Raw genomic sequence first — 24,952 nt, forward strand, 5'->3', positions numbered from 1 at the left:
CTCACACCGCTGGAGTCCCAGCTGGCACTGACAGGGCTCTGCTGTGAGGATGCTCACGCCGCTGGAGTCCCAGCTGGCACTGACAGGGCGCTGCTGTGAGGAAGCTCACGCCGCTGGAGTCCCAGCTGGCACTGACAGGGCTCTGCTGTGAGGATGCTCACGCCGCTGGAGACCCAGCTGGCACTGACAGGGCACTGCTGTGAGGAAGCTCATGCTGCTGGAGACCCAGCTGGCACTGACAGGGCGCTGCTGTGAGGAAGTTCACGCTGCTGGAGACCCAGCTGGCACTGACAGGGCTCTGCTGTGAGGATGCTCACGCCACTGGAGTCCCAGCTGGCACTGACAGGGCGCTGCTGTGAGGAAGCTCACGCCGCTGGAGTCCCAGCTGGCACTGACAGGGCGTTGCTGTGAGGATGCTCACGCCGCTGGAGTCCCAGCTGGCACTGACAGGGCTCTGCTGTGAGGATGCTCACGCCGCTGGAGTCCCAGCTGGCACTGACAGGGCGCTGCTGTGAGGATGCTCATGCCGCTGGAGACCCAGCTGGCACTGACAGGGCGCTGCTGTGAGGAAGCTCACGCCGCTGGAGACCCAGCTGGCACTGACAGGGTGCTGCTGTGAGGATGCTCACGCCGCTGGAGTCCCAGCTGGCACTGACAGGGCGCTGCTGTGAGGATGCTCACGCCGCTGGAGTCCCAGCTGGCACTGACAGGGCGCTGCTGTGAGGATGCTCACGCCGCTGGAGTCCCAGCTGGCACTGACAGGGGCGCTGCTGTGAGGATGCTCACGCCACTGGAGTCCCAGCTGGCACTGACAGGGTGCTGCTGTGAGGAAGCTCACGCCGCTGGAGACCCAGCTGGCACTGACAGGGCGCTGCTGTGAGGATGCTCATACTGACAGGGTAGTACTGATAACCAACCATGAGTTACACTGCGAAGGTAAATATGATTCATAGAACTTAGAGGATTCCTTTATTAGGAAATAAATGTTTAAATCTGCAAGGCTGACACTGCCTAGGAGTCTGTAAAACCTGCGTTTTAAAAATTTCTTAGGCAAATAAAATTCCATGTACCCATCTATTTTGTGATTTGGCTCCTGCTTTGAAACTGGGGTGCCAGGCTCAGCAGGAAAGGTGTTGGGGGGGGGGGGGGGGGGGGCAGGTGCCTACAGGCTCACGCATGTAACATATCTAATGCCAGGGGTCAAGGTACCTCACCCTGTCCCTTAACACCAGGCAGCAGCCGCCCTTCCCTCTGCAACCCCCGCCCGCCCCAAAACAGCAGACAAAACAAATCTCCAGTAGTGCTGGAGCTGAACCTGCTCATGGTTACCATGGAGACAGAACGCTTTGCCATCGCGTCGTCACAGCAACAGAAGCTCCAACTTTAACACGAAACAAAAGCGCCGGAGCTGGATATTTGTTTTATGGTCCCATCGCTGCTGCTGCTGCTGCACCCGGTGTCCCGTGTAGAAAACGCAGCTCAGGAGGACCCCGGGGCCCTGATCCAAACACTGCCTCTGTCTCCAGCTCCGTCCCCCGGCACCACAAACAGAGTGAATGAGGCCGTGCCACGCTACCAAGCCCTAAGCAGCCATGTATGCCACACTACAGTAATTTAGGGAAATCGGGAAGGATCCAGGTATCCTAAGCCTGACTACTGGCAGAGAAGCTCTGGAAAAACATGCAGGCACTTACTTCAGGGAAGCCTCCTCATCACCTTACCTGGACACTTATAAAGTTTGCGGGCTTGCCCAATGTCACCCTTGCTCAGTCGAGTACGCTGGCCAATGGGGGGTCGCACTCCGTTCACATCATACTTAGGCAGAATAGTATCAAGGAAAATACCCCTAGAACAGGAAAACAAACAGAAGGAGCTCAAGACAAGGGCAGAAAGAATGCACAGGAGCTTTGATGGCCATGGCAGGGGTATAGAGAATGCACACATCCATCAGTAACCATGGCAGGGGTATAGAGAATGCACACATCCTTCAATGACCATGGCAGGGACATAGAAAATGCACACATCCTTCAATGAACATGGCAGGGACATAGAAAATGCACACATCCATCAGTGGCCATGGCAGGGACATAGAAAATGCACACATCCTTCAGTGACCATGGCAGGGACATAGAAAATGCACACATCCATCAGTGGCCATGGCAGGGACATAGAAAATGCACACATCCATCAGTGGCCATGGCAGGGACATAGAGAATGCTCACATCCATCAGTGACCATGGTACGGGTATAGAGAATGCACACATCCTTCAATGACCATGGCAGAGGAATAGAGAATGCACACATCCATCAGTGACCATGGCAGAGGCATAGAGAATGCACACATCCATCAGTGACCATGGCAGAGACATAGAAAATGCACACATCCATCAGTGACCATGGCAGGGGCATAGAGAATGCACACATCCATCAGTGACCGTGGCAGAGTCATAGAGAATGCACACATCCATCAGTGACCATGACAGGGACATAGAAAATGCACACATCCTTCAATGACCATGGCACGGGTATAGAGAATGCACACATCCATCAGTGACCATGACAGGAACATAGAAAATGCACACATCCATCAGTGACCATGGCACGGGTATAGAGAATGCACTCATCCATCAGTGACCATGGCACGGGTATAGAGAATGCACACATCCATCAGTGACCATGGCAGGGACATAGAAAATGCACACATCCATCAGTGACCATGGCACGGGTATAGAGAATGCACACATCCTTCAATGACCATGGCACGGGTATAGAGAATGCACACATCCATCAGTGACCATGACAGGGACATAGAAAATGCACACATCCATCAGTGACCATGGCACGGGTATAGAGAATGCACACATCCATCAGTGACCATGGCACGGGTATAGAGAATGCACACATCCTTCAATGACCATGGCACGGGTATAGAGAATGCACACATCCATCAGTGACCATGGCAGGGGCATAGAGAATGCACACATCCTTCAATGACCATGGCACGGGTATAGAGAATGCACACATCCATCAGTGACCATGGCAGGGGCATAGAGAATGCACACATCCATCAGTGACCATGGCAGGGACATAGAGAATGCACACATCCATCAGTGACCATGGCACGGGTATAGAGAATGCACACATCCTTCAATGACCATGGCACGGGTATAGAGAATGCACACATCCATCAGTGACCATGGCAGGGGCATAGAGAATGCACACATCCATCAGTGACCATGGCAGGGGCGTAGAGAATGCACACATCCATCAGTGACCATGGCACGGGTATAGAGAATGCACACATCCATCAGTGACCATGGCAGGGGCATAGAGAATGCACACATCCATCAGTGACCATGGCAGGGACATAGAGAATGCATACATCCATCAGTGACCATGGCACGGGTATAGAGAATGCACACATCCTTCAATGACCATGGCACGGGTATAGAGAATGCACACATCCATCAGTGACCATGGCAGGGGCATAGAGAATGCACACATCCTTCAATGACCATGGCACGGGTATAGAGAATGCACACATCCATCAGTGACCATGGCAGGGGCATAGAGAATGCACACATCCATCAGTGACCATGGCAGGGGCATAGAGAATGCACACATCCATCAGTGACCATGGCAGGGACATAGAAAATGCACACATCCATCAGTGACCATGGCAGGGGCATACTTAAGAAAAGAAGTACAGGAAAGCAGTTTTTTCTGCTTTTCTGTACTTCTTTTTCATGCGCTCAATTATTAACGCCTGCTCCAGGCATTAGGGGGTGGATTTAACCCGCGTCTGAGTGCGGGTTCTACAGTGCGCTCGACTGAGTGCACTGTATTGCATCGGCCCCTAGGTGTGGTAAATGTATGTGTCTTTAGAGATTGTATCATGAGAAGGTGGAGGCGGTGGGGCGGTGGTTTCCTTCCTACTTGGGAATATTGGGTGCACATTGTGCTTTGTGCTAGGTAAGTACTCTGAGTAAGAGGGACTCTCTGGTTCAGGGTCTCCCCTCCCTGCTCTTTCTCTCCCCTCCCCCCCCCCCCACCAGATTCATTCAGGACCTTTCTAGAAACCTAGCCCGTTAAGTTATCTGGCTATCTCCGAATATCGCTGCTAGCCAGATAACCTGTCCAGCTAACTCAGCTCCTCCCAGTTATGCCCCCAGAATGCCCCTAACTTAGCCAGCTAAATTCTAGCCAGCTATCTTATCAGCCGCTTAGAGTTTTGCCGGATAAGTGCCCAAATCTTCACTTGGCCAGCTAACTTCTGAGTCAGCTGGTTAAATGCTTTTGAATATGGACCTCTCTATTTATGTCAGTGAGAAATAGAACTCAGAAATTAGCACGTCCACGACGAGATAAGGACCACGTCCCTCAGGAAGCAGGCCCTGACTTTCCTTTCTTTCAATGAACATGGCAGGTTTCCCACAACCTTTCCTTTCCTGCTGTTCCCTTTCTGACAGTTCGAATAACTGTTCCGTTCCCCCCCCCCCCCAATCAGCCCGTACCAAGGAACAGCTGTGCTGGGGCTGGGTGCCAGCCAAGACATGCCTGTCTACAGGAGTGAGTGAAAGATATTTCATCAGCCACACCTCAGCCTCCAGAAACACAGGTCAAAGGGAGAAAGGCAGAGGCAGCTCAGCAGGAAGGAATTCAGAACGCTCTCCCCCCTCCGATTCACCTCCTGTCACTAAACGGCACATGGAACAAAGACACATGGGAATGCTGCATACTCTCAGCAAGCCTGCAGTGGTCCCCAGGGTGTCCAAGCCAGATGTTATCATCTGTTCCAAATCCTTCATATTTACACAGCAATGTCGGCAGGCTCATTGCTACACAGCACACCCCGGATGGCCCACCACCGTCTCACGCCAACGATCAGCTGAAAAGTAGCTTCTGTACCCTATATACACTGCGCTCTCCCACACCCCTGCATTCTGGTTTCTTGTACACTCCCAGTAAGACTCTTATTTAGATACACCAGAAAGTCAGCGTGCACGATATAGCTAAGAATTTGCTTGCAGAAAGAGCAAAGGAGCAAACATAATACATACGCCAACTTTTCCAAGCACTAATGATGCATCTCTTTTTCTCCAGTCACCACTGGCTACACAAGGCTCATGCTCGCTCCCTGATCTCCATTTGTAATAACAAAGACATTCACCAAGCATTCTTAGTGTACAACCAGGAAAGTGTTCTACTAATATCACTTGTCTCCCAAGATAATTAATTATGGGTAGCCTGAGGCTGTTAAGCCTGGAATGTTTCACTGCTTGACAAATTAAAACATGTTATGTGCTTTGTCTGTCCCTCTCCCGCTGGTAGTCCCAGGTAACGACAGGAAGAGTTTTCATAACCCTCAACAGAAGGCCACCTTAAGATGTAAGCAAGGGGAGCTAGTATAATATGAGAAAGAAAACATCACTGTGTGGTCAAGACACATGCAGAGTCACCGTCAGCAGGCGTCTGGAGCAATTCCAGATGCGGTAGCAGCTTTGCTGTCTAAGAATGCATTTCTTTCAGAAGGATGGGACTGGCCCGGATGACAGCCTATAAGAGTGCTTTTTGAATGCTGGGCTGCCCCACAAGAGAATTGGTTCAGGAGCTGCTCAAGAATGATATCATGGTGCTGGCAGTCACTGGGTGTGCCCTCAAATACGTGGGATCTCATAGACCAGGGATTTCCTTTGGTTTTCTGGAATATTAAAGGTCCCATAGGAAATTCAGATTTAGCCCTCTTGGTAAAACACCAGCCCACATCAGCTATATTTTTCACTTGTAGCCTGCTGTCCCCCACCTACCATCCTGAACCTCTTCCTTCCTCAACTGAATCTCAGAAGCTGCAAAAACCAAGGGCACCAAAACCAGGACAGGAACAAAGAAAGGGAGGGGGAGTTTGAACACAGAGATTGCTGGTGGATTGTGCAGGACTTTGTTTATAGTCTGTCTGTAATCTGAAATCTAAGAATACTATATCCAGTCCACCTTGTCTGAGTCACAGATTTCAGGAGGCGAGACTGTGGTTTACCGGTTTCTGGCAAGGCAGCAACTTTAGGTACTACAGAGGGAGAGCTCCAAGGCAGAAGAAAGAGATCCTGAGAAGGGGAGGTAAAGGGAGGACAGGCGGCTGCCGCTCCGGCACCCGGTCCCCGTGCATTCTCACTACCTGGAGAATGTGTTCCGGGCGTAGTGCATAATACTGTCAAAGTCATACGTCTCGCCAAGCGACTCCACCTCTTCAGGCTCCATTTTCAGGAAGTTATACTCCTGCCCTGCGGAAACAGGGAAGAGTGGCCAGGACAGAGAAAGAGGTAAATAAAAACATTTTAGAGAACCATTCAAAGATTCGTGTCCTCCTCCCCGCCACCCAACATGCAATTTATTTCTCTCTCTCACACACTGGATCACATTCTCTGTCTCTACAGGTTCCCTTCTTGTTAGTCTGTTTTATTTACCCCCTTCACTTTCCTCTGCCTATTCTTCCCTTTCTCATCACTGCCATGCTCCTGAGTTACAGACACAGAATGGAGATGGGACCCAGACCCTATGTTATAGACCCAGGATGGCACTGGGAATCTGCCCTTCAGTTACAGACACAGGATGAAGGTGGACACAGCTCCTGAGTTACAGAGACAGGATAGCACTGGGAATCTGCCCCCAAGTTATAGACGCAGCACGGGGCTGGAACCCAGCCCCTGAGTTACAGACTCAAGATGATGCAAACTCTTAGCCTCTGATAAAATATACACCTGGAACCTCATGCACTGCTTTCAAACACTTCCCACTCAAATGCTGAATTGTGGGAACATCTGCATGGCTGCACTTCATCACCATCACAGTGCAATTCATGAAGGCGAATCATGCTTGTGCCCTCGTGCAAACTCCATTATCATGAACGCACCCATTACCTGGCTGAATGTTTTCACGGATGATGGATACGTGATCATCCCGGTCTGGACGTGTGTGCTCATGCCAGAAGCCAATCACATGTCCCAGTTCATGCACCACGATGCCAAACTTATCACAGTTTTTGCCAATGGAGATAGCCTGAGGACCTCCGCCTCGGCGGCCTACATAGGAGCAGCACCTGGGAGGGGGAGACAATGTCAACCAAGACTGAAAGGGACACAAATAAACATATAGAGAGAAAGTGGAGAGAGAGCCGTACATACACACTGACATATGTGCATGGGGGGGGGGGGGGAAGACACACACACACACATACACAAACACATATATACATGGGGGAAAGAGAGGCACATACACATACATGGGTGGGGGTGGGGCAGATAGAGAGGCAGACAGCATGGGGAAGAGAGAGAAAAAGGGGCACACATGCACACACACACACATGCACACACATAAAAATATTACAGAAAGGGGAGACAGGCAGAAACACACATAGGCACACACATCAGTAGAGACTTGTATGTATACATATATAAATATGCACACACACACACATATAAATATTACAGAGAAGGGAGAAAGGCAGAAACACGCATAGGCACACACAGCAGTAGAGACATGTATGTATACATATATAAATATACACACACACACACACACACACAAATATTACAGAGAGGGGAGAGAGGCAGAAACACACATAGGCACAAACAGCAGTAGAGACATGTATGTATACATATATAAATATGCACACACACACACACACACATACAAATATTACAGAGAGGGGAGAGAGGCAGAAACGCACATAGGCACACACAGCAGTAGAGACATGTATGTATACATATATATATATATGCACACACACACATACAAATATTACAGAGAGGGGAAAGAGGCAGAAACACACATAGGCACACACAGCAGTAGAGTCATGTATGTATACATATATAAATATGCACACACACACAAACACAGAAATATTACAGAGAGGGGAGAGAGGCAGAAACACACATAGGCACACACAGCAGTAGAGACGTGTGTATACATATATAAATATGCACACATACACAAATATTACAGATTGGGGGAGAGAGGCAGAAACACACATAGGCACACACAGCAGTAGAGACATGTATGTATACATATATAAATATGCACGCACACACACAAACATATATTCAAAGTGTAGGACTAAATGTTCGGTTTTCCCACTGAGAGAGATAGAAATGGAGTGTCCTGGAACACAACCAGCATTGATTTACCCAAGGGAAGTCTTGCCTCACCAATCTGCTACATTTTTTTGAAAGGGTTCATAAACATGTGGATAATGGTGAGTCAGTGGATGTAGTGTATTTGCATTTTCAGAAGGTGTTTGATAAAGTGCTCCAAGAGAGACTCCTGAGAAAATTAAAAAATCATGGGATAAAAGGCAACATGTTTTTGTGATTTGCAAACTGGTTAAAAGATAGGAAGCAGAGAGTAGGACTCAATGCTCAGTTTTCTCAATGGAGAAGGGTAGACTGTGGCATGCTTCAGGGATCTGTACTAAGATCGGTGCTTTTAATATTATTTATAAATGATCTGGAAAAAGGAACAATGAGTGAAGTGATCACATTTCAGATGATACAAAATTATTCCAAATTGTTAAATCAGAAGCAGATGGTGAAAAACTGCAGGAGGATCTTGTGAGACTGAAAGACTCATCATCCAAATGGCAGATGAAATTTCATGTGGACAAGTGCAAACTGATGCGTATGGGGAAAAGTAATCCACGCTGTAGTTACACGATGTTAGGTTCCATATTAGGAGCTACCACCCGGGAAAAGGCCCTGGGAGTCATAGTGGCCAATACTTTGAAACCTCGGTTCAGTGTGTGGCAGCAATAAAAAAAGCAAACAGAATGTTAGAAATTATTAGGAAAGGAATGGAGAATAAAATAGCAAATATCATAATGCCTCTGTATCACTCCTTGGAGAGACTGCACCTGGAGTACTACGTGCAGTTCTGGTCTCCACATCTCAAAAAAGATATAGTTGCATTGGAAAAGGTACAGAGAAGGGCAACTGAAATGATAAAGGGAATGAAATGGCTCCCCTGCAAGGAAAGGCTGAAGAGGTTAGGGCTGTTCAACTTAGAGAAGAGATGGCTGAGGGGAGATATGATAGAGGTCTATAAAATCATGAGTGGAATAGAACGAGTAAATGTAAATTTTTTTTTTTTTTCAAAAAATACAAAGACTAGGGTGGCACTCCATGAGTTAGTAAGTAGCACATTCAAAACAAATTGGAGAAAATTCTTTTTCACTCAATGCACAATTAATATCTGGAATTCATTACCGGAGGATGAGGTTAAGGCAGTCAGCATAGCTGGGTTTAAAAAAGTTTTGGACAAGTTCCTGGAGGAGAAGTCCATAAACTATTATTAATAAAGTAGACTTAGGAAATAGCCAATTCTTATCATTGTGTGATAGCAGCATGGGATCTATTTACTGTTTGGGATCTTGCCAAGTACTTGTGACTTGGATTGGCCACTGTTGGAAACAGGATGCTGGACCTGATGGACCCTTGGTCTGACCCAGTATGGCAAGTTCTTATGTTCTTATTTTCTTATCTGTACTGGGATCAATGTTTTTTTACATATTCATTAATGATCTAGAAAAGAGAGCAATGAATGATGTGATCAGATTTACAGATGACACAAAGTTATTCAAATTACTTCAGATATGAGCAGACTGAGGAATTTCAGGTAGACCTTACAAAACTGGGGAAGTAGGCATCTAAATGGCAGATGAAAGTTAATGTGGACACATGCAAAATAATGCAAATAGGGAAAAATAATCCCAACAGTGTGTACACAATACCGGGTTCTGTATTAGGAGTTATCAATCAGGAACAATACCTCGGAGCTGTGGACAGTATATTAAAATACCCAGCATTATCTGCAATGGTGGCTAAAAAATCAAATAGGAATTATTCAGAAAGGAACAAAACTGGAAAATACAATAATGCCTCTATAGATCATTGGTGCAATCACACTTCGAATATCGTGTGCCGTTCTGGTCGCCCCATCTCAAAAACGAGACAGAACTAGAAAAGGTGTAGCATACAGCAAAGCAGGGTTAAAAAGAGGCTTGGATGAGTTCCTGGAGGAAAAGTCCATAAAATATTATTAGGCAGGTAGATGAAAGAAAGCTATTGCTACCCCTGGGAGTGAGTAACAGGAAATAGATCTGCCAGGTACCTGCAACATGGACTGGCCACTGCTGGAGGCAGAATGCTGGACTTGATGGACCTTGATCTGACCCAGCATGGCACTCATGTTCTAAGGTACAGAGGAAGCTACAAAAATGATAAAGCGGATGGAACGCATCCTAATGAAGAAAGGCGAAACAGGTTGGAGACCTTCAGCCTGGAGAAGAGATGACTGAGAGGGGATATGACTGAGGTTTAAAAAATCATGAGAGGTTTGAAACAAGTTAATAGGGAACAGTTATTTACTCTTTCAAATAATACTAGGATTAAGGAACAGTCCATGAAATTAACCAGTCGAAGATTTCAAATAAATGTAAGATCTAAATATGAATAGCTTACAGATGAGGAGAGACGGGGAGATATGACCGAGACATTGAAATATCTGAAAGATATACTAATAATGCACAGGAAGCAACCCTTTCTCAATAGACAGAAAGTTGTAGAATTAGGAATCATGGTATGAAGCTCCAAAGGGGTAGGAACAATGTCAGGAAATTTTTTTTCAGGAAGGATGGAGGATGCTTGGAATGCCCTTCTAGAGAGTGATGGAGACAACAATAGTAACAATTAAAAAAAACAAAAACTAATGAATCACATGGCGATTCAGCCCAAAACAGCCATGGTATGACTGCATTGTGCTTCCAAGAAGGCATGGGGTTAGCAGCTTGAAGTGGTGATTACAACCCTAAACTACAATGGAATGATGAAATCAGGCCTACAAGAAGGCTGGAATGCTCTGCACAGAGGGAGTATGGTTGAAACCCAAACTGTACAGATTACTACAAAACTTGATGATAAGACACAGAAGGGGGCCTGGGTGTTAGGTTTATGTATTGGTTTTATAAGAAGCAAAGCTGAACATGGCAAGGCCTGAAATGGCCAACTAGTAGAAGTGGTGGAGACCCATCACTGTTAACAGATTTTGTGCATGGTTGGGATAGATTATGGAGAGCAATGGTGTGAAGCGGGTTGAGAGGTCAGGTAAAAGACCTAGGGGAAGGGGGGAGTTGCTGCTGGGTTGCATAAGGAAATGTATATGCACAGCCGAAATGGACAAATCTGAACCAGGCAGACTAGATGGGCCATTTTGGTCTTTATTTGCTCTCATTTACTATGTATTTTTTCAGTCAACATAAAATTAAGCTGTGGAATTTATTGCCAGAGGATGCAGTCAAGGTTAGACATATAAGTGGGTTTAAAAATGATTTGGACACGTTTCTGGAGGACAATTACAATTATCAGCCAGGTAGAGAGGGGGGATTGCCACCTCGTAATTCTGGGAGTGAGCGACAGGGAATGGATCCTCCCTTTAGGATCTAATGGGGACTTCGGGGTGACTTGGACTGGCCATTGTCAGAGACAAGATGCTGGGCTCAGTGGACCTTGGGTTTGACTCAGCAAGGCACTGTGTGTTTATGTTCTTATATTCAAAGAAAGGAAGACAGACACACACCTGCCATTCAGAAATATGAGCTGATCTAAACTGAAATGCTCAAATGGACAATGCCCAATACCATGCAGTGCACAATTGCTAAAAGACATGACAGCATATGAGGAGGCACAGAGTAGGTACTGGAAGAGCAGGAGGTGCTGCAGGCAGGAGTGAGGTGCACTGGCAGAGCTGGATGTGGGAGGGCTTAATACTGGAATACTAGAGGCTGCCACAGAACAGGAGTGAGGTGCACTGGCAGGGTTTTGTGAGGGGGGGGGGGTCTCAGGACTGGAATATTAGGGGGTGCTGCAGTGCAAGAGTGAGGTAATTTGGCAGAACTGAGTGAGGGTTTCGGTTCTGGAATAGCAGGAGGAACTGCAGGACAGGAATGGGTTGCATTGGCAAAGTTGTGTGGGGGTCTCAGTACGGAAATAGTAGGGTAATTCAAATTTACTAATGAACAATACAATATTTACATATGGGGTGCTGCAGGGCAGAGCTATGTCTTGGGGATGGGTGGGTCTAAGTACTGGAACAGGACAAGTACTGCAGGACAGGTTTGGATTGCATTGGCAGAGCTGTGTGTGTGTAGGTCTCAGTACTGGATTACCAGGGGGTGCTGTAGTGCAATTCACATTTAGATATTTCCATATGGGGTGCTGCATTGTAGGAGTGAGGTGCATTGACACAGCTGAGGGGGGAGGGTCTCAGTACTGGAATAGCAGGGGTTGTTGCACAGCAGGAGTGAGGTGCATTAGCAGAGCTGAGTGAGGTCTCAGCATTAGAAGATGCAGAAAGTCAGAACTGACTTTCTGCATCTTCTAATGTAACAGGTCATGGGAAGACACTGTAAAGGCAAAAACAAAAACTGTAGACCAATTTATTCCACTGAAAATCATGAAAACTGGGAAGCTCCCATAGGGTTCCTGCTGTTCTTTTTTCCTGGACTGCTGCAGCTCCATGGATGGATGCTGTCGCTCATGTGATGAGCGGCACCAGCACTTACCCGCAGGGCCTGTAGGTGAATACGATGTAACTGTCTTCGTCGCTGCGCTCTAGGAAGGTGACGCACGTGTGCTTCTCCCAGTGCCGCATGGCTTGTCGGAAGATTGCCCGCTGGCTACCTGGAAAGAGGTGAGATGAACTGAATGTGATAAGGACCAGAAGGCAATTTACCCCCATGAACTAGCTGTCTGGAAGTTACCCTCCCCCAGTAACGGCTACAAGTCTGTGCGGTGTCCCGGAATATCTTTACTGTCGGCTGCCTTTAGAGGAGGCATTCCCGGGGCAATCAGAAAATAATGCACACAGACTGTTATGTCCTGACCCTTGGGCATTGTTTTCTGCAGCAAATCTATCTGCACAAAAAAAAAAAAAAAAAAGCAGTCGCAAAAGTTCAAGTCTGAGAAGGAAAGTGCGCGTGTATTTACTCTTTCAAACGTGATGCAAATAAAAACAAACCTGTAGGCTTTCTACCAAAGTGGCGCTCTCAGGGCATGGCATACATTGTAAAAAAAAAACCAAAACGGTTTGCACTGTAGGGTCTAGGCTGAACGTGTGCGTTATATTTTTCACACCCCGAGGATAGTGTTATCCGACCAAAAGCATTGTTTTGGGACCATGCCCATGGTTCTCTTCTGTTCATTAAACATCTATGGATTTACAGGCTGGCCCTGGGGTGGACCTGAATGGACAAGGAAGGTACTGGAATATATTTAGGTGATGGTGTGCCCTAGGACTATTTCAATATGCCGCAGTGCTAGCCTTCTAGAGGCCGACGTGAGCGGAGAGATCATGGGGAGAAGGGCATCTTAACACCTCCACGGTTCTGTTTCAGCTTCTTCTTATGCACAACTTCATGTTTAAAAACCCTCCGGAAATGGGTGGGAATGCCCGGGAAGCCCCCTGCACTCACCCTTCACACCAGGTTAAACCAAGCCCCTGCCTGGACTGACTCTGTTAAAAAGACAGCATCGCATACCTATGGGTGGCAGCAAAGCACGGGTTTGTAAAAAGAAATACAGCTCTTTTTAGCATTAAAGCAAGCTCATGCGTGTGTGGATTTTTTTTATTACATCTGTTTTCAATGAATGTCATGAATGGAACTGATCAGAAGCTGGAGCTGCTTATGTTTAATGAGAAGGAATGTGCTGAAAGATTGTGCCGGTTTCTTCTGGATTGTATGGGCAGTACCCCCGGGATTAATATTACTGCTGATCCGTATTTACTTGTGCCCCCTCCCCCCCCCCCCATCCTTATCTACCTGCCGCATCAAGTTCCCCCCTCCCCCTTCACTCACCGCTGAAGTTTCCGCTGATGACGTACGGGATGACCCCATCTGGCCAGACACGCTCAGACCGAGAGGTGGCGGCTCGTCGAATGCGAGATCGGATCGTCGCCGGCTCCCTCTGCGTCCTTTCCTGCGCTAAGCTGGTGCTGTTGGATCTGCTGCCTTGGAGAGGATGGGGAAAACATGAGAGGCTCCTTCCCGGGAGACAGATAAGTTGCTGGGAAGAACTGGGAAACCCCTGAGCTGCCCCCCCCCCCCCCCGGCTTCAGTACCAGAGGGGGGAAGGGAAGGCACCTTGCCATCTCCATGAACACCTGAGACGGGCCCTGCCTGCAGCTTCTGCGAAAAAAGTTTGGATGGGATTCCCAATCCTGTTTACATGGACAGGAGGAGAACCGAAGAACTGAGCTAATTTTTACATGCACAACAGTAGCAGTGTAACAATTCTTTTTTTTTTTAATTATTTTTGAAGGTCGGTGGGAAGAGGTCTGTTCCTGAGCTGTGCTGCTCTCATCCCAAGTGGACCTGGATCCTGTAAATATTGTTAGTGGATTCCTGCCAGTGGGGCTGCTGTGTCCCCTGCGGTTGGTGATGTCAACAGCTGAGCTAACAGATTTCAGAGCAGTGTGACTCTCGCTGGTGTAATGACCCTAGGCATGAGCCAAGGTCAAGCTACAGTTCACTGTCGAACTATTGGAAGGGAAAGTAATAGGAAACATAGCTACCTCACTTTGCACACTTACAACGATGGTGTAAAGAGACACCTAATTTGTTTTGCCTGGATTAACCAGTGCAGACAGTGAGATTTACAGAATTATTTCACAGGGGATGCCCTTTTGTCCCAGTGTACGATGGAGGTATTATGGTCAGGGAATGACTGAAGGAGAACACACGACATTCAAAAGGGCTCCCGCCACTATCCGACACTATCAGAGGGCTCAAGGTCTGGCTGGCAAGTGAACTGCTGGCATGTTCAAGACAGACAGTGCTTTGTGAATGAGATAAAGCACATACTGCCTGCATGCTTTGCTCTCTAATATTCAGTTGTTGTAATAAAACTTCAGATCAGGACATTCCCTGCCCGCCCAACACTGGGTCACTAAATAAAGTGCCTCCTTGTAAAGGATCCTCATATCAGGTCATTCCCTACTGCTAACACCAGGACACTGAAAAGGGTCCTCAGCTCTGGATATTCCCTGCCACTAACACCAGGATACGGATAATGTTACTCTTTCTAAAGGATCCTCAGATCAGGACATTCCCTGCCTCCTAATGCCAGGTCACTGATAAAGTTCCTCCTAATCTCCAAATGTGGGGGACTATGTAATACTGTGCACTAGGCCTTGTACATTTTCTGCTCATAAAATATGATTTCTGCACTGAAAACATTTTTTGAGCACATAAACCATATTTTATGTGCAGAAAACATGGTTTATGTGCATAAAATCATTTTCTTATGCGTGCTACGCATTCTTTTACACATATTATTGGGTTAGCATGCATTTTTAAATTCCTAATGTATTAGCATACCATTAACTTACTGCAGCAGGAATTTAACATTTTTTTAGTGTGTGCGTTAAGAAACGCTTGTTTGTAGGCCTTGTTTCTCACAGGGAAGCGGAGGTACAATTGCTGCAATGCAATATTGAGCTAGAAGTTTAGGGAGCGTTTCTCTGTGGTCCCGTTACCATTTCAGAATGGTCCCTTTCTCTCTCTCTCTCTCTCTCTCTCAAGGCCCTTCTTGGATTAAAAATCAAACATTACCTGAGGAGTTGGTTGTGCTCTCATTGGTCTGCTGGGTGACATTAATGATTCTGTCCACTTTGAACATCTTCAAGTCCTCCTCATCTAGAGCAATATCTCCCCAAAAGGCAGCTGCAGAGAAATGCCAGAAATCAGGGACGAAACCAATGGAAAACCAGAGAAAACTTGAGATCATGAGTCAACGTTTGGGAATACTTAGCAGGAAAAGAGTTAAATCGCTCTCTAGTCTAGTGGAAGTGACACGAAACCTTTCATGTGTTTTGTCTCAGCCAAAAGAATTTAAGTGGCCATCCAAGCGTGGTGAACTGGAGAGCTTTTTCACAAGCCCTACAGAATGAAACAAACATGAATGATTTGGAGCCGTAACTGTCAATTTGACAGGCTTGGAAAGAGCTAAACTAGTACTACAGATTCTTTGTCACTGGGCAGGTCACCTTTACCACTAAACTGAGCTCCAAAGAGTCACGTTCAACTCTGACCACACCTCCTTAATTCCACCGTATTTCCAGACCACGTGGGGGTTTGAAAATTCTAGGGTGTCCAAGTCACAGAGAGCATTTCCGAGCCATGACAAGACCGATGCTGATCCCCAGATGTATGACGTAATTGGCAAAGCTGTAATATATTTCTGCAGCTGGTCCTCACCTTAGAAGTAATATTTAAGAGCCGCGTGCATGCGCACATGTGCACGCATTTGCCAGTGCGCACACATGGATGCGCCGATTTTACAACACCTCCTAGCTAGCTTGCCTCCCTTTTACCCTATTAGCCCTAAGCCTTAAAAGCCCGCTGACTAGCCTAGTTTTTTTTTGTTACATGACTTACACACCTTCCATAACAGAAGTAAAGTTATGCAGTAGGGGACCCCTGTGCACACTTGTGCGCGTAACTACTCATGCATTGACCTCACAGTGCGGTCCCAGTCTGCCCATGGCCCGCCCTTTTGATGAGAAAAAACTTTATGCTCGTACCTGCGCGGGTTTTAAAATCCACAAGGCGCGCACCAGGCCAAGTCACACACATATTTCCCGGCTTTGGCATGCGTAGTGCTTTTAAAATCAACCAGTAAGGTTTGCAGGGAAGCTTAGGGGACATTATATGGTAACCATGCAGAAAAGGCCAGTAATCTGAGCATTAAGAAACTGTGCGCTAGTTTTCAGCGCACATTTTAAGTGCTCAGATTACTTTTTTTTTTTTTTAACTCCCAATGCAGTAAGCTAATGCTATGCAAATGCCTCGGGAGTTAAAAAAAAATGCGCATTAGCTGTAAAGCCAAACACACATTTTAACTCAAGTGCATGGAGGGGAGGCAGCCCTGACAGTAAAGCTGGTGGCCACTGAAATGCCTTCCCTAACTTCCACACTCTTGCAAAGTGGAGAAAACATATGCGGCAGGCCCCAGCTTCCAGTGTCTGGTTCATTCTTCATTTCTCCTTCCATGAGCTGGATAAGTATTTACACAGCTAACTTAGCAGTGACCTATGACACATAACCGGATAAATACTGAGTTGCCTCCGTGTATCCAGATAAAGCCCTAAAGATCTGAAGATTATGGAGCCGCAAGTGAGAGCTAGAGCTGCAATCTGGCCATGATCTCTACTGTCAGGGTTGCCTCCTCCCCACAGCATTTTGGACCTTTTTCATGCTTTTGTTATGGTATTAACTGCCAGCGCAGTAGCGCTGAAAACTTAATTCCAGCCCTGACCCATGAGTTAAGTTTCCAGCAGGAAAAAATGGTCTACTGGCCAGATACAGTCTCTCTGCTTCGGGGAGTACTGCTGAATTCCCTCCATTTGCATGGGATTTCCATGCAAAGGCACTAAGCACTACTCCCGTTTAGGCACAGACATTTTCTGTGCACAAAACTCCTCGCTGCATCGGCAGTTAGGTTTTGCGCACCGAGAACGTGCATTGAAGTGCAGGCAGCAAGGAGCATTCAGCTGGACGCACCTTTCTGCATCAGCCTGAGCATAACCTAGCTGGCAGACATGCACCTAAACGATACCAGTTTTCAAAGTGAAGTTATGTGCAGCATGCAAGCCTGCTTAGAAAATTATCCCGCCCAGTCGACACCACCCAAACTTTCCACCTGCCAAAAACGTCCACATGAAAAACTGCGCGTGAAAATTTAGGTTCAAACCTTTGGAACTCTACACGTGCATGCCCCTCCCCCAACTCTGCCTCCTGGGAACGCCTGAGCCAGTCTGGATAAACTCACACGCGACCGGGACACAGGCGCACATGCATTTGCCCACACAGCAGACAGGCACTGTTATAGTGACCCCCCCTCTCTATGGGCAGAGCACTGGTTTTTGTACCCACAGAAATGCTTTGGAAAAATTACCTTTTCTAGAGGCCACTTTCACTAAGCAGCTTGGCGTCAAGATACACGGAGGCTTTTGTGCCGTGTAGCTTTAGCAAATTTCCAAAGAGGAGCTCCCCAGCTGAACTGCATAGTTGCAGAAGTGCTCACACATTTTGCTGCTGCTGCTTGTGTGAGTTGAAATGCAACAGGTAATCTCTGCATTTGCATTGCGCAATCCAAAATATATGTGCATGGTTTTCTCCCCGGACCTTACTAACACACCTCTGGGAACATCTATTTTCTTACGCGCATTGTGAAATAAGCACCAGCTTTCTACCAACTATGGGGGGAGCAAGGGGGAAGGGGAATAAATTTCGAGTTAGTTGAATCTACTTCCAAAGTTAAACGGGTAAAGCCCAACTAACTATTTTGTACACAGCCCTCTCGGAGGGTGATTTTCAAAGACTGGAAAGTCCACGGGTGCTTTTTCTCCTCGGGGCTTTCCACAAATTGTCAAAGCAGAAGCACATGCACGCTTTTGTTTTCCAAATTCCTTGGAGAGTACGTGCACAAACTCTCCCACACACAGTTACACCTGCTCCTGGCATGGCCTAACTTGTGCCTGTGGAACTCTGCACATGCTTTTTAAAATCCAAAGTATGAGCAGAAATCTGAACTCCAGCCCAGTTTCACTGTCCCGGGAATGCCTCTCCTTTTTTTTGCGTGTCCAAAACGATGTGCAAAATCGGGTTACGCGCATGCATTTTGCATGCAAAGGCTAGGAAGTTTTCTAATGAGCCATTTACGTTCCTAAAAGCTGTGCTTTCCACATGTAAACGACTTTGAAAACTCAGTGGACAATTTTTTAAACTATTGGACCTGAGTAAATAGCGAGCCGCCCAGGTAAATCAGCTTGTCACAAAGTTGCGCACTTCTGCCCTGCGAAGGGTACACATGGATTTTCAAGGTGCCCCAATTAGTCAATTTTAAAAGCCCTGCAGGCCCCAAAACAGGGAAATTTGCGCCTGCCTCGGACCCGTGCGGATTTTAAAAGGCCTGCGACCACGCGTGTATCCTCCCGTTACGCGCACAAAAGGCTTTTTACCAAAAAGGAGTGGGGCTTGGGCGTGATCTGGGTGGGACATGGGCGGGCCGGGTCTGCAGCATGAAGCCAGCACATAAGTAGTTACGCGCACACGAGCGCGCCAAGATCCCCCTACCGTGTAATTTTACTTCTGCTCTGGACGGCGTGTAAGTCATGTAACAAAAAAAAATTTGCAAGTCAGCGGAGTTTTGAGGATCGGGAGGGGTAATAAGGTAAAAGGGAGGCAAGTTAGCTTAGGTGGATTAAGGCATCCTTTCCTTTATTGGGGTGAACTGGGAAAAAGGGCTATTGTGTCAGTGCGCGTAGCTACTAAAATTGCCCCCACTTACGCGCACGAGGCGGCATTTACGTGCATACGCGCGGGTCGAGATAAAATCGTGCGCACATATATGCGCCTACAGCCAATTTTATAACCCACAGCGTACGTTATGAAATCATTGCATATATGCGCCCATGCATGGGTCTTAAAATTTACCTCTTGCTTTTTTTACCCGAGCAGAGGTTCCTAGGAATGAAAACTCTGCCTGCATCAAAAGCAGGTGCCTCGTCTTGTGGGTACTCGTGACGCGCAAACCTTCCAGGCAGTTTTCAAAGGGATACTACCTGCACAGTCTTCCTTTGACGACTAAGTACAAGGCCCGCGAGGAAAAGCTCCCTGTGGATTCTGTAACTATGTGGGCTGTTTAAAATGTACCCCTTTAATACTTTGTGCTTATACAGAGACCAGGGTTACAACAAACGCAAGCTCGGAAGAGTCAGCCCAGATGGACAGGATTCACTGAAACATGGGGCAAAGCCAAACCATACATATACAGTGATAGCGTAGATGTCAGCTGATAAAGGCTGATTGGCTCATCCTGTCTGCCCCATTGCCCCTGCTCTAGCTAAGGATATCTCCCAGCTGTCTGTGATACAAATTTGACCTCCTGCAGGAGGTTGATCCTTATCATTTTTGTCCTTAACTGGGAAGTGTATCCAAGTCAGCCTACTGCCCCTACAAGGAAACTTGCCACCCTCCCTTAAGAATGTAGCAAAGTCCTGCCACACCTGTGTGCTGGTTGACTTTGCTTCTTCATACTGGGAGCTTGGAGCAGCCGTACCAGCACACTGTGTATGATGGATTTGCCATCTCCCTTTTTGGCCCTCTATTCTTCCAGGTCTAGGATCATATACGTTTCCATACCTAGACCACCTCCCAGTCCCCCCCATTTCTTTTATCCTCCTGTTCCCCTAACCCTGCACTTACCACTGCTCTCTGAGCTGTAACTTCTGTTTCCAAGGTAGAGTGGGAAGGTTCGTGGGCAGGATGGAAGTGCTGGATCAGCAGGTCTGCGCTTGCCTAGGAGGATTCAGCTATTTGTCTGCAGAGCTGTGGTTATCTCAAGGCCTTTGTTTTACAGAGGAGTTACCACAGGAGGAATTCCTTTTTCCTAGCTCCTAATCATAGATAAGGAAGGTTATCCTCACACAACAACCCCCAGTGGGTCTGCTGGAAAGGGACAAAAGATATAAAGCCCAGAAGTCCCTCTGTGAAAGAAGCCCAACCTGCAAACCGAAATCCTTGCCAGTGATTCATACTGACCCTGAAAGATTGGCTCGCCAACACAACTGGCATTCAGGGCACATCTGGTTTTAATAACATGCCTCAAATCTTGTCTTTTTCTCAAACATAAATTGCTTCAACCTTCAGCTTTTCTCCTAGTGGCTGGTTTCTACTGCTTACACTGCCTTTTCTTCACACTCATAACAAATATCATCCACGCCCCCACCCCTGCACTAAAGGCTCTCATCCACCTTCCCCAATCTGACAGAGGCCCCATCCACCTCTCCTCATCATTAAACAGTCCCTATGCACACCCATCCCCCTCATTAAGCAGCCCCCATGCACCTCTCTCATCATAAGAATCACCGTATTGGGTCAGACCGAGGGTCCATCAAGCCCAGTATCTTGTTTCAACAGTGGTCAATCCAGGTCACAAATACCTGGCAGGATCCCAAACATTAAATAGATTCCATACTGCTATCCCCTAATGGATAGATTTTAAAAAGGCTGCACAATTTTATAAAGTATGCACACACCTTGGAGGGAGAGAGAGAGAGAGAGAGAGAGAGACTTTATAAGAGTCAGCCTGACACTCAATATATGGACCTTTGTAAGGGGACACTTTGATTCTGGGTGAGTTTTTGGGAGGTGGTTGGGGTTAGGGGTGGTGGTGTTACAGACACATTCAGAGGTATTCATTGTAAAATTGACATCATTAAAGAATTTTAGACATAATAATTGATGAAAAGGAGTTGATTTACACAATGTAGCTACAATGCCCCTACCATGTGACAGGGGCCGGCCAATGGCACTGGTAGCCCCCTGTCACATGGTAAGAGCAAAAGGCCATCAGTATCATTTTGATCACTGGCAGCCGACGGCCCAGGAGCGGGAGATTGCTCCCAGGACCCCGCTGGACCACCAGTGACTTTGGGTGAATCTTGGTGGGGGGTACCGAAATGGCACACCCCCAATCCGAAAATGAAACGGGCACAAAAAAAACTATGCACGCTAGTTCTCACCCAACCTGACTCGAGCCGATAGTCGGGGTCGGGTGAGGACGGACGGGTCGCTCGTCGGTTGGCAGCAAGAGAGATGAGACAGCCATGGCAGCGGCTGTCTCTTCCCACTTGCTGCCACCCCTGGCACTCTAGGCCCCCGCCTAGTTCGCCTAGTGCTTCTGCCGGCCCTGCATATATTGAGTCTTATAAAGAGACTCTCTCTCTCTCTCTCTCTCTCTGTGTCTCCACCTACTGAGGAGCTGTAGCAAAGTTACGTACGTACATACGCATGTTGGCTGAGGAAAATTAGGGGATATGCGCGTCAGTGCTGACCCTGCCTTTGGAACGCCCATGCCTTGCCCTTTTTCTTCCTACCTTTTCTGGACACACGTGCATTAATGTCCCTCTCCCTTCCCGCTCCCTCCTTCTTTTTCCTCCCCCCCGCACCAGCATTTATCTGTATATACGTGCACTTGCCTCCTTTCATACTGTAAATAAGTTCTATATGCTAAGTTCTTAAGTGCACATGCCTCCTTAGCATTGTTTATAGTTCACTTGCATATCTAACCCTAGCATGAATGCAAAAGTTGTAACTCTGCTCTTTGACTCTCTTCATCTGTACTTTTATATATTATCCAGTTAGCCCCCTTCCCCGTTTTTTGTAATTTCCTTTCTCAGTTACTTGTAAACCGACGTGATGTGTCCTACGAATGCCGGTATAGAAAAATGTTAAATAAATAAATAAATAAATGTGCCCTTCTCGGCTATTTAAAATTTGCGTAGTTCCCGTGCAGCCCACTTACACGCATATGTGGCTGTTTTTGCATGCGCAAGGCTTTAAAAATCTACCTGTTTGGCTAATAACAGTTTATGGACTTCTCCAAGAACTTGTCCTAACCTTTTTTAAACCCAGCTATGCTAACTTCCTTAACCACATCCTCCAGCAATGAATTCCAGAGCTTAACTCTTCATTGAGTGAAAAAGAAATTTTCTCCGATTAGTTTAAAATGTGCTATTAACTAACTTCATGGAGGGTCCTCTAGTCTTTGTATTTTTTGAAAGAGTAAATTATTGATTTACATATACCTGTTCTATTCCACTCAAGATTTTGTAGACCTCTTTCACATCTCCCCTCAGCCGTCTCTTCTCCAAGCTAAACAGCCCTAACCTCTTTAGCCTTTCCTCATAGGGGAGCTGTCTCCTTTATCATTTTTGATTGCCCTTCTCTGTACTTCTTCTCTGCACTTCAGCTATATCTTTTTTGAGATATGGTGACCAGAACTGCACACAGCACTTCAGGTGCAACCTCACTTTGGAGTGATACAGAGGTATTATGGCATTCTATGTTTCATTGTCCATTCTTTTCCTAATAATTCCTAACATTTTGTTTGCTTTTTTGATGGCTGCCGCACACTGAGCTGAGGATTTAAAGGATGGTTCATTATGACACCCAAATCAGTTTCCTGGGTGGTAACTCCTAATATGAACCCAACATTGTGAAATTAAAGTATGGGTTACTTTTCCCCATGTACATCACTTTGTACTTGTCCACATTAAATTTCATCTGCCAGTCTTCCAGTCTCACAAGGTCCTCCTGCAATTTTTCACAATCTGCATAATTTGCATTACAATTCTACATAATTTTGTGTCATTTTCAAATTTGATCCTCACTTGTTGTTACCCTGTCCAGATCATTTCTAAATATATTAAAAAGCACAGGTCCAAGTACAGATCCCTGAGGCACTCCACTGTTTACCTTTCTCCAATGAGAAAATTGAACATTTAATCCTATTCTCTGTTTCCTTTAACCAATTTGAAAACCATAATAGGACATTGCTTCCTATCCCATGACTTTTTAATTCTCTCATGTCTCTCATGGGGCACTTTGTCAAATGCCTTCTGAAAATCCAAATACACTATATCCACTGGTTCACCATTACATACCTGTTTATTAACTCTTTCATAAAAATGTAGCAGATTGGTAAAGCAAGATTTTCCTTGTGTAAATCAATGCTGGCTGTGTCCCATTAAACCAGATCTTTCTATATGTTATGTGATTTTGTTCTTTAGAATATTTTCCATGAGTTTTCCCATCATTGAAGACAGATTCACCGGACTGTAGTTTCCCAGATCATGCCTGGATCCCTTTTTAAAGATTGGTATTACATTGGCCACCGTACAATTTTTAGGTAGAATGGACAATTTTAATGATAGGTTATAAATTACTTGTAATAGATCTGCAATTTCATTTTTTAGTTCTTTTAGAACATTTAGTTTGGGCAATTTGCTACTCTTTAGTTTGTCAATAATATGTCTTATTACATCTTCCAGCTTCACCATGATTTGTTTCATTCTTCTGAATCATTACCACTGACACAGGTATCTCCCCAACATCCTCTTCAGTAAACTCTGAAGCAAAGAATTAATTTAGTCTTTCAACTATGAACTTATCTTCCCTAAGTGCCCCTTTAACCCCTCAATCATCTACGATCCAACTGACTCCATCACTGGCTTCCTGCTTTGGATATATTTTTAAAAGTTTTTATTATGAGTTTTTGTCTCTATGGTCAGCTTCTTTTCATATTGGGGTAGATTTTAATAAAGTACGCCCGCGCGTACTTTTGTTCGCGCACCAGGCACGAACAAGAGTACACCAGATTTTAATAGATACGCATGTAGCCGCACGTATTCTTTAAAATCCAGGGTCGGCGTGTGCAAGGCTGTGCAAAATCGGCAGCCTGCGAGTGCCAAGCCGCGCAGCCTGCCCCGTTCCCTCCGAGACTGCTCCGAAATCAGAGCGGCCTTGGAGGGAACTTTCCTTCCACCCCCTCGCACCTTCCCCTCCCTTCCCCTCCCTAACTCACCCCCCCAGCCCTATTTAAATCCCCCCTACCTTTGTTGGCAAAGTTACGCCTGCACAAGGCAGGTGTAACTTGCGCACGCCAGGCGGGCCGCCGGCGTGTGATTCCCCGGCCCGGGAGCAGTTTCGGAGGCCTCAGCCACACCCCCGAAACGCTCACGGCTGGAACCATGCCCACGGCCCCGCCCCCGGATAGCGAGACGCCGCAACACGCCCCCCGACATGCCCCCCCCCCCAGGAAAGCCCCGGGACTTACGCTTGTCCTGGGGCTTGCGCTCGCCGCCAAGGGGCATGTTTTCGGGGGGAACGCGCATATCTTATGAGCGTACCCCTTTGAAAATCTGCCCCTTTATCTTTCATCCTACCTTATCAATGTTTTATATCTAACTTGCCAATGCTTATGCTTTTACCTATTTTCTTCAGTTGGATCCTTTTTCCAATTTTTGAAAGAAGTTCTTTTGGCTAAAATAGCTTCCTTCACCT

General features: G+C 46.6%; 1 protein-coding gene across 6 annotated transcripts in view; it reads right to left on the bottom strand.

The window, feature by feature from the left end:
- Positions 1 to 24,952, bottom strand: part of BMP1 (bone morphogenetic protein 1) — a 121,308-nt gene that overhangs the window by 66,511 nt on the left and 29,845 nt on the right. For 4 of the 6 annotated variants that reach the window (XM_029603812.1, XM_029603813.1, XM_029603814.1 and 1 more), the window contains 6 exons: positions 15,656 to 15,766; positions 13,901 to 14,053; positions 12,608 to 12,725; positions 6,915 to 7,093; positions 6,173 to 6,278; positions 1,722 to 1,846 (listed from right to left, as the gene is read on the bottom strand). In XM_029603812.1, coding sequence (XP_029459672.1) covers positions 1,722 to 1,846; positions 6,173 to 6,278; positions 6,915 to 7,093; positions 12,608 to 12,725; positions 13,901 to 14,053; positions 15,656 to 15,766 — 792 coding nt within the window. Of the gene's footprint in view, positions 1 to 1,721; positions 1,847 to 6,172; positions 6,279 to 6,914; positions 7,094 to 12,607; positions 12,726 to 13,900; positions 14,054 to 15,655; positions 15,767 to 20,311; positions 20,332 to 24,952 lie in introns of those variants that run through there. The other 2 variants (XM_029603816.1, XM_029603818.1) reach the window with 2 other exon arrangements.

Source organism: Rhinatrema bivittatum, chromosome 5, assembly GCF_901001135.1.
Source record: "Rhinatrema bivittatum chromosome 5, aRhiBiv1.1, whole genome shotgun sequence".
Classification (NCBI taxonomy): domain Eukaryota; kingdom Metazoa; phylum Chordata; class Amphibia; order Gymnophiona; family Rhinatrematidae; genus Rhinatrema; species Rhinatrema bivittatum.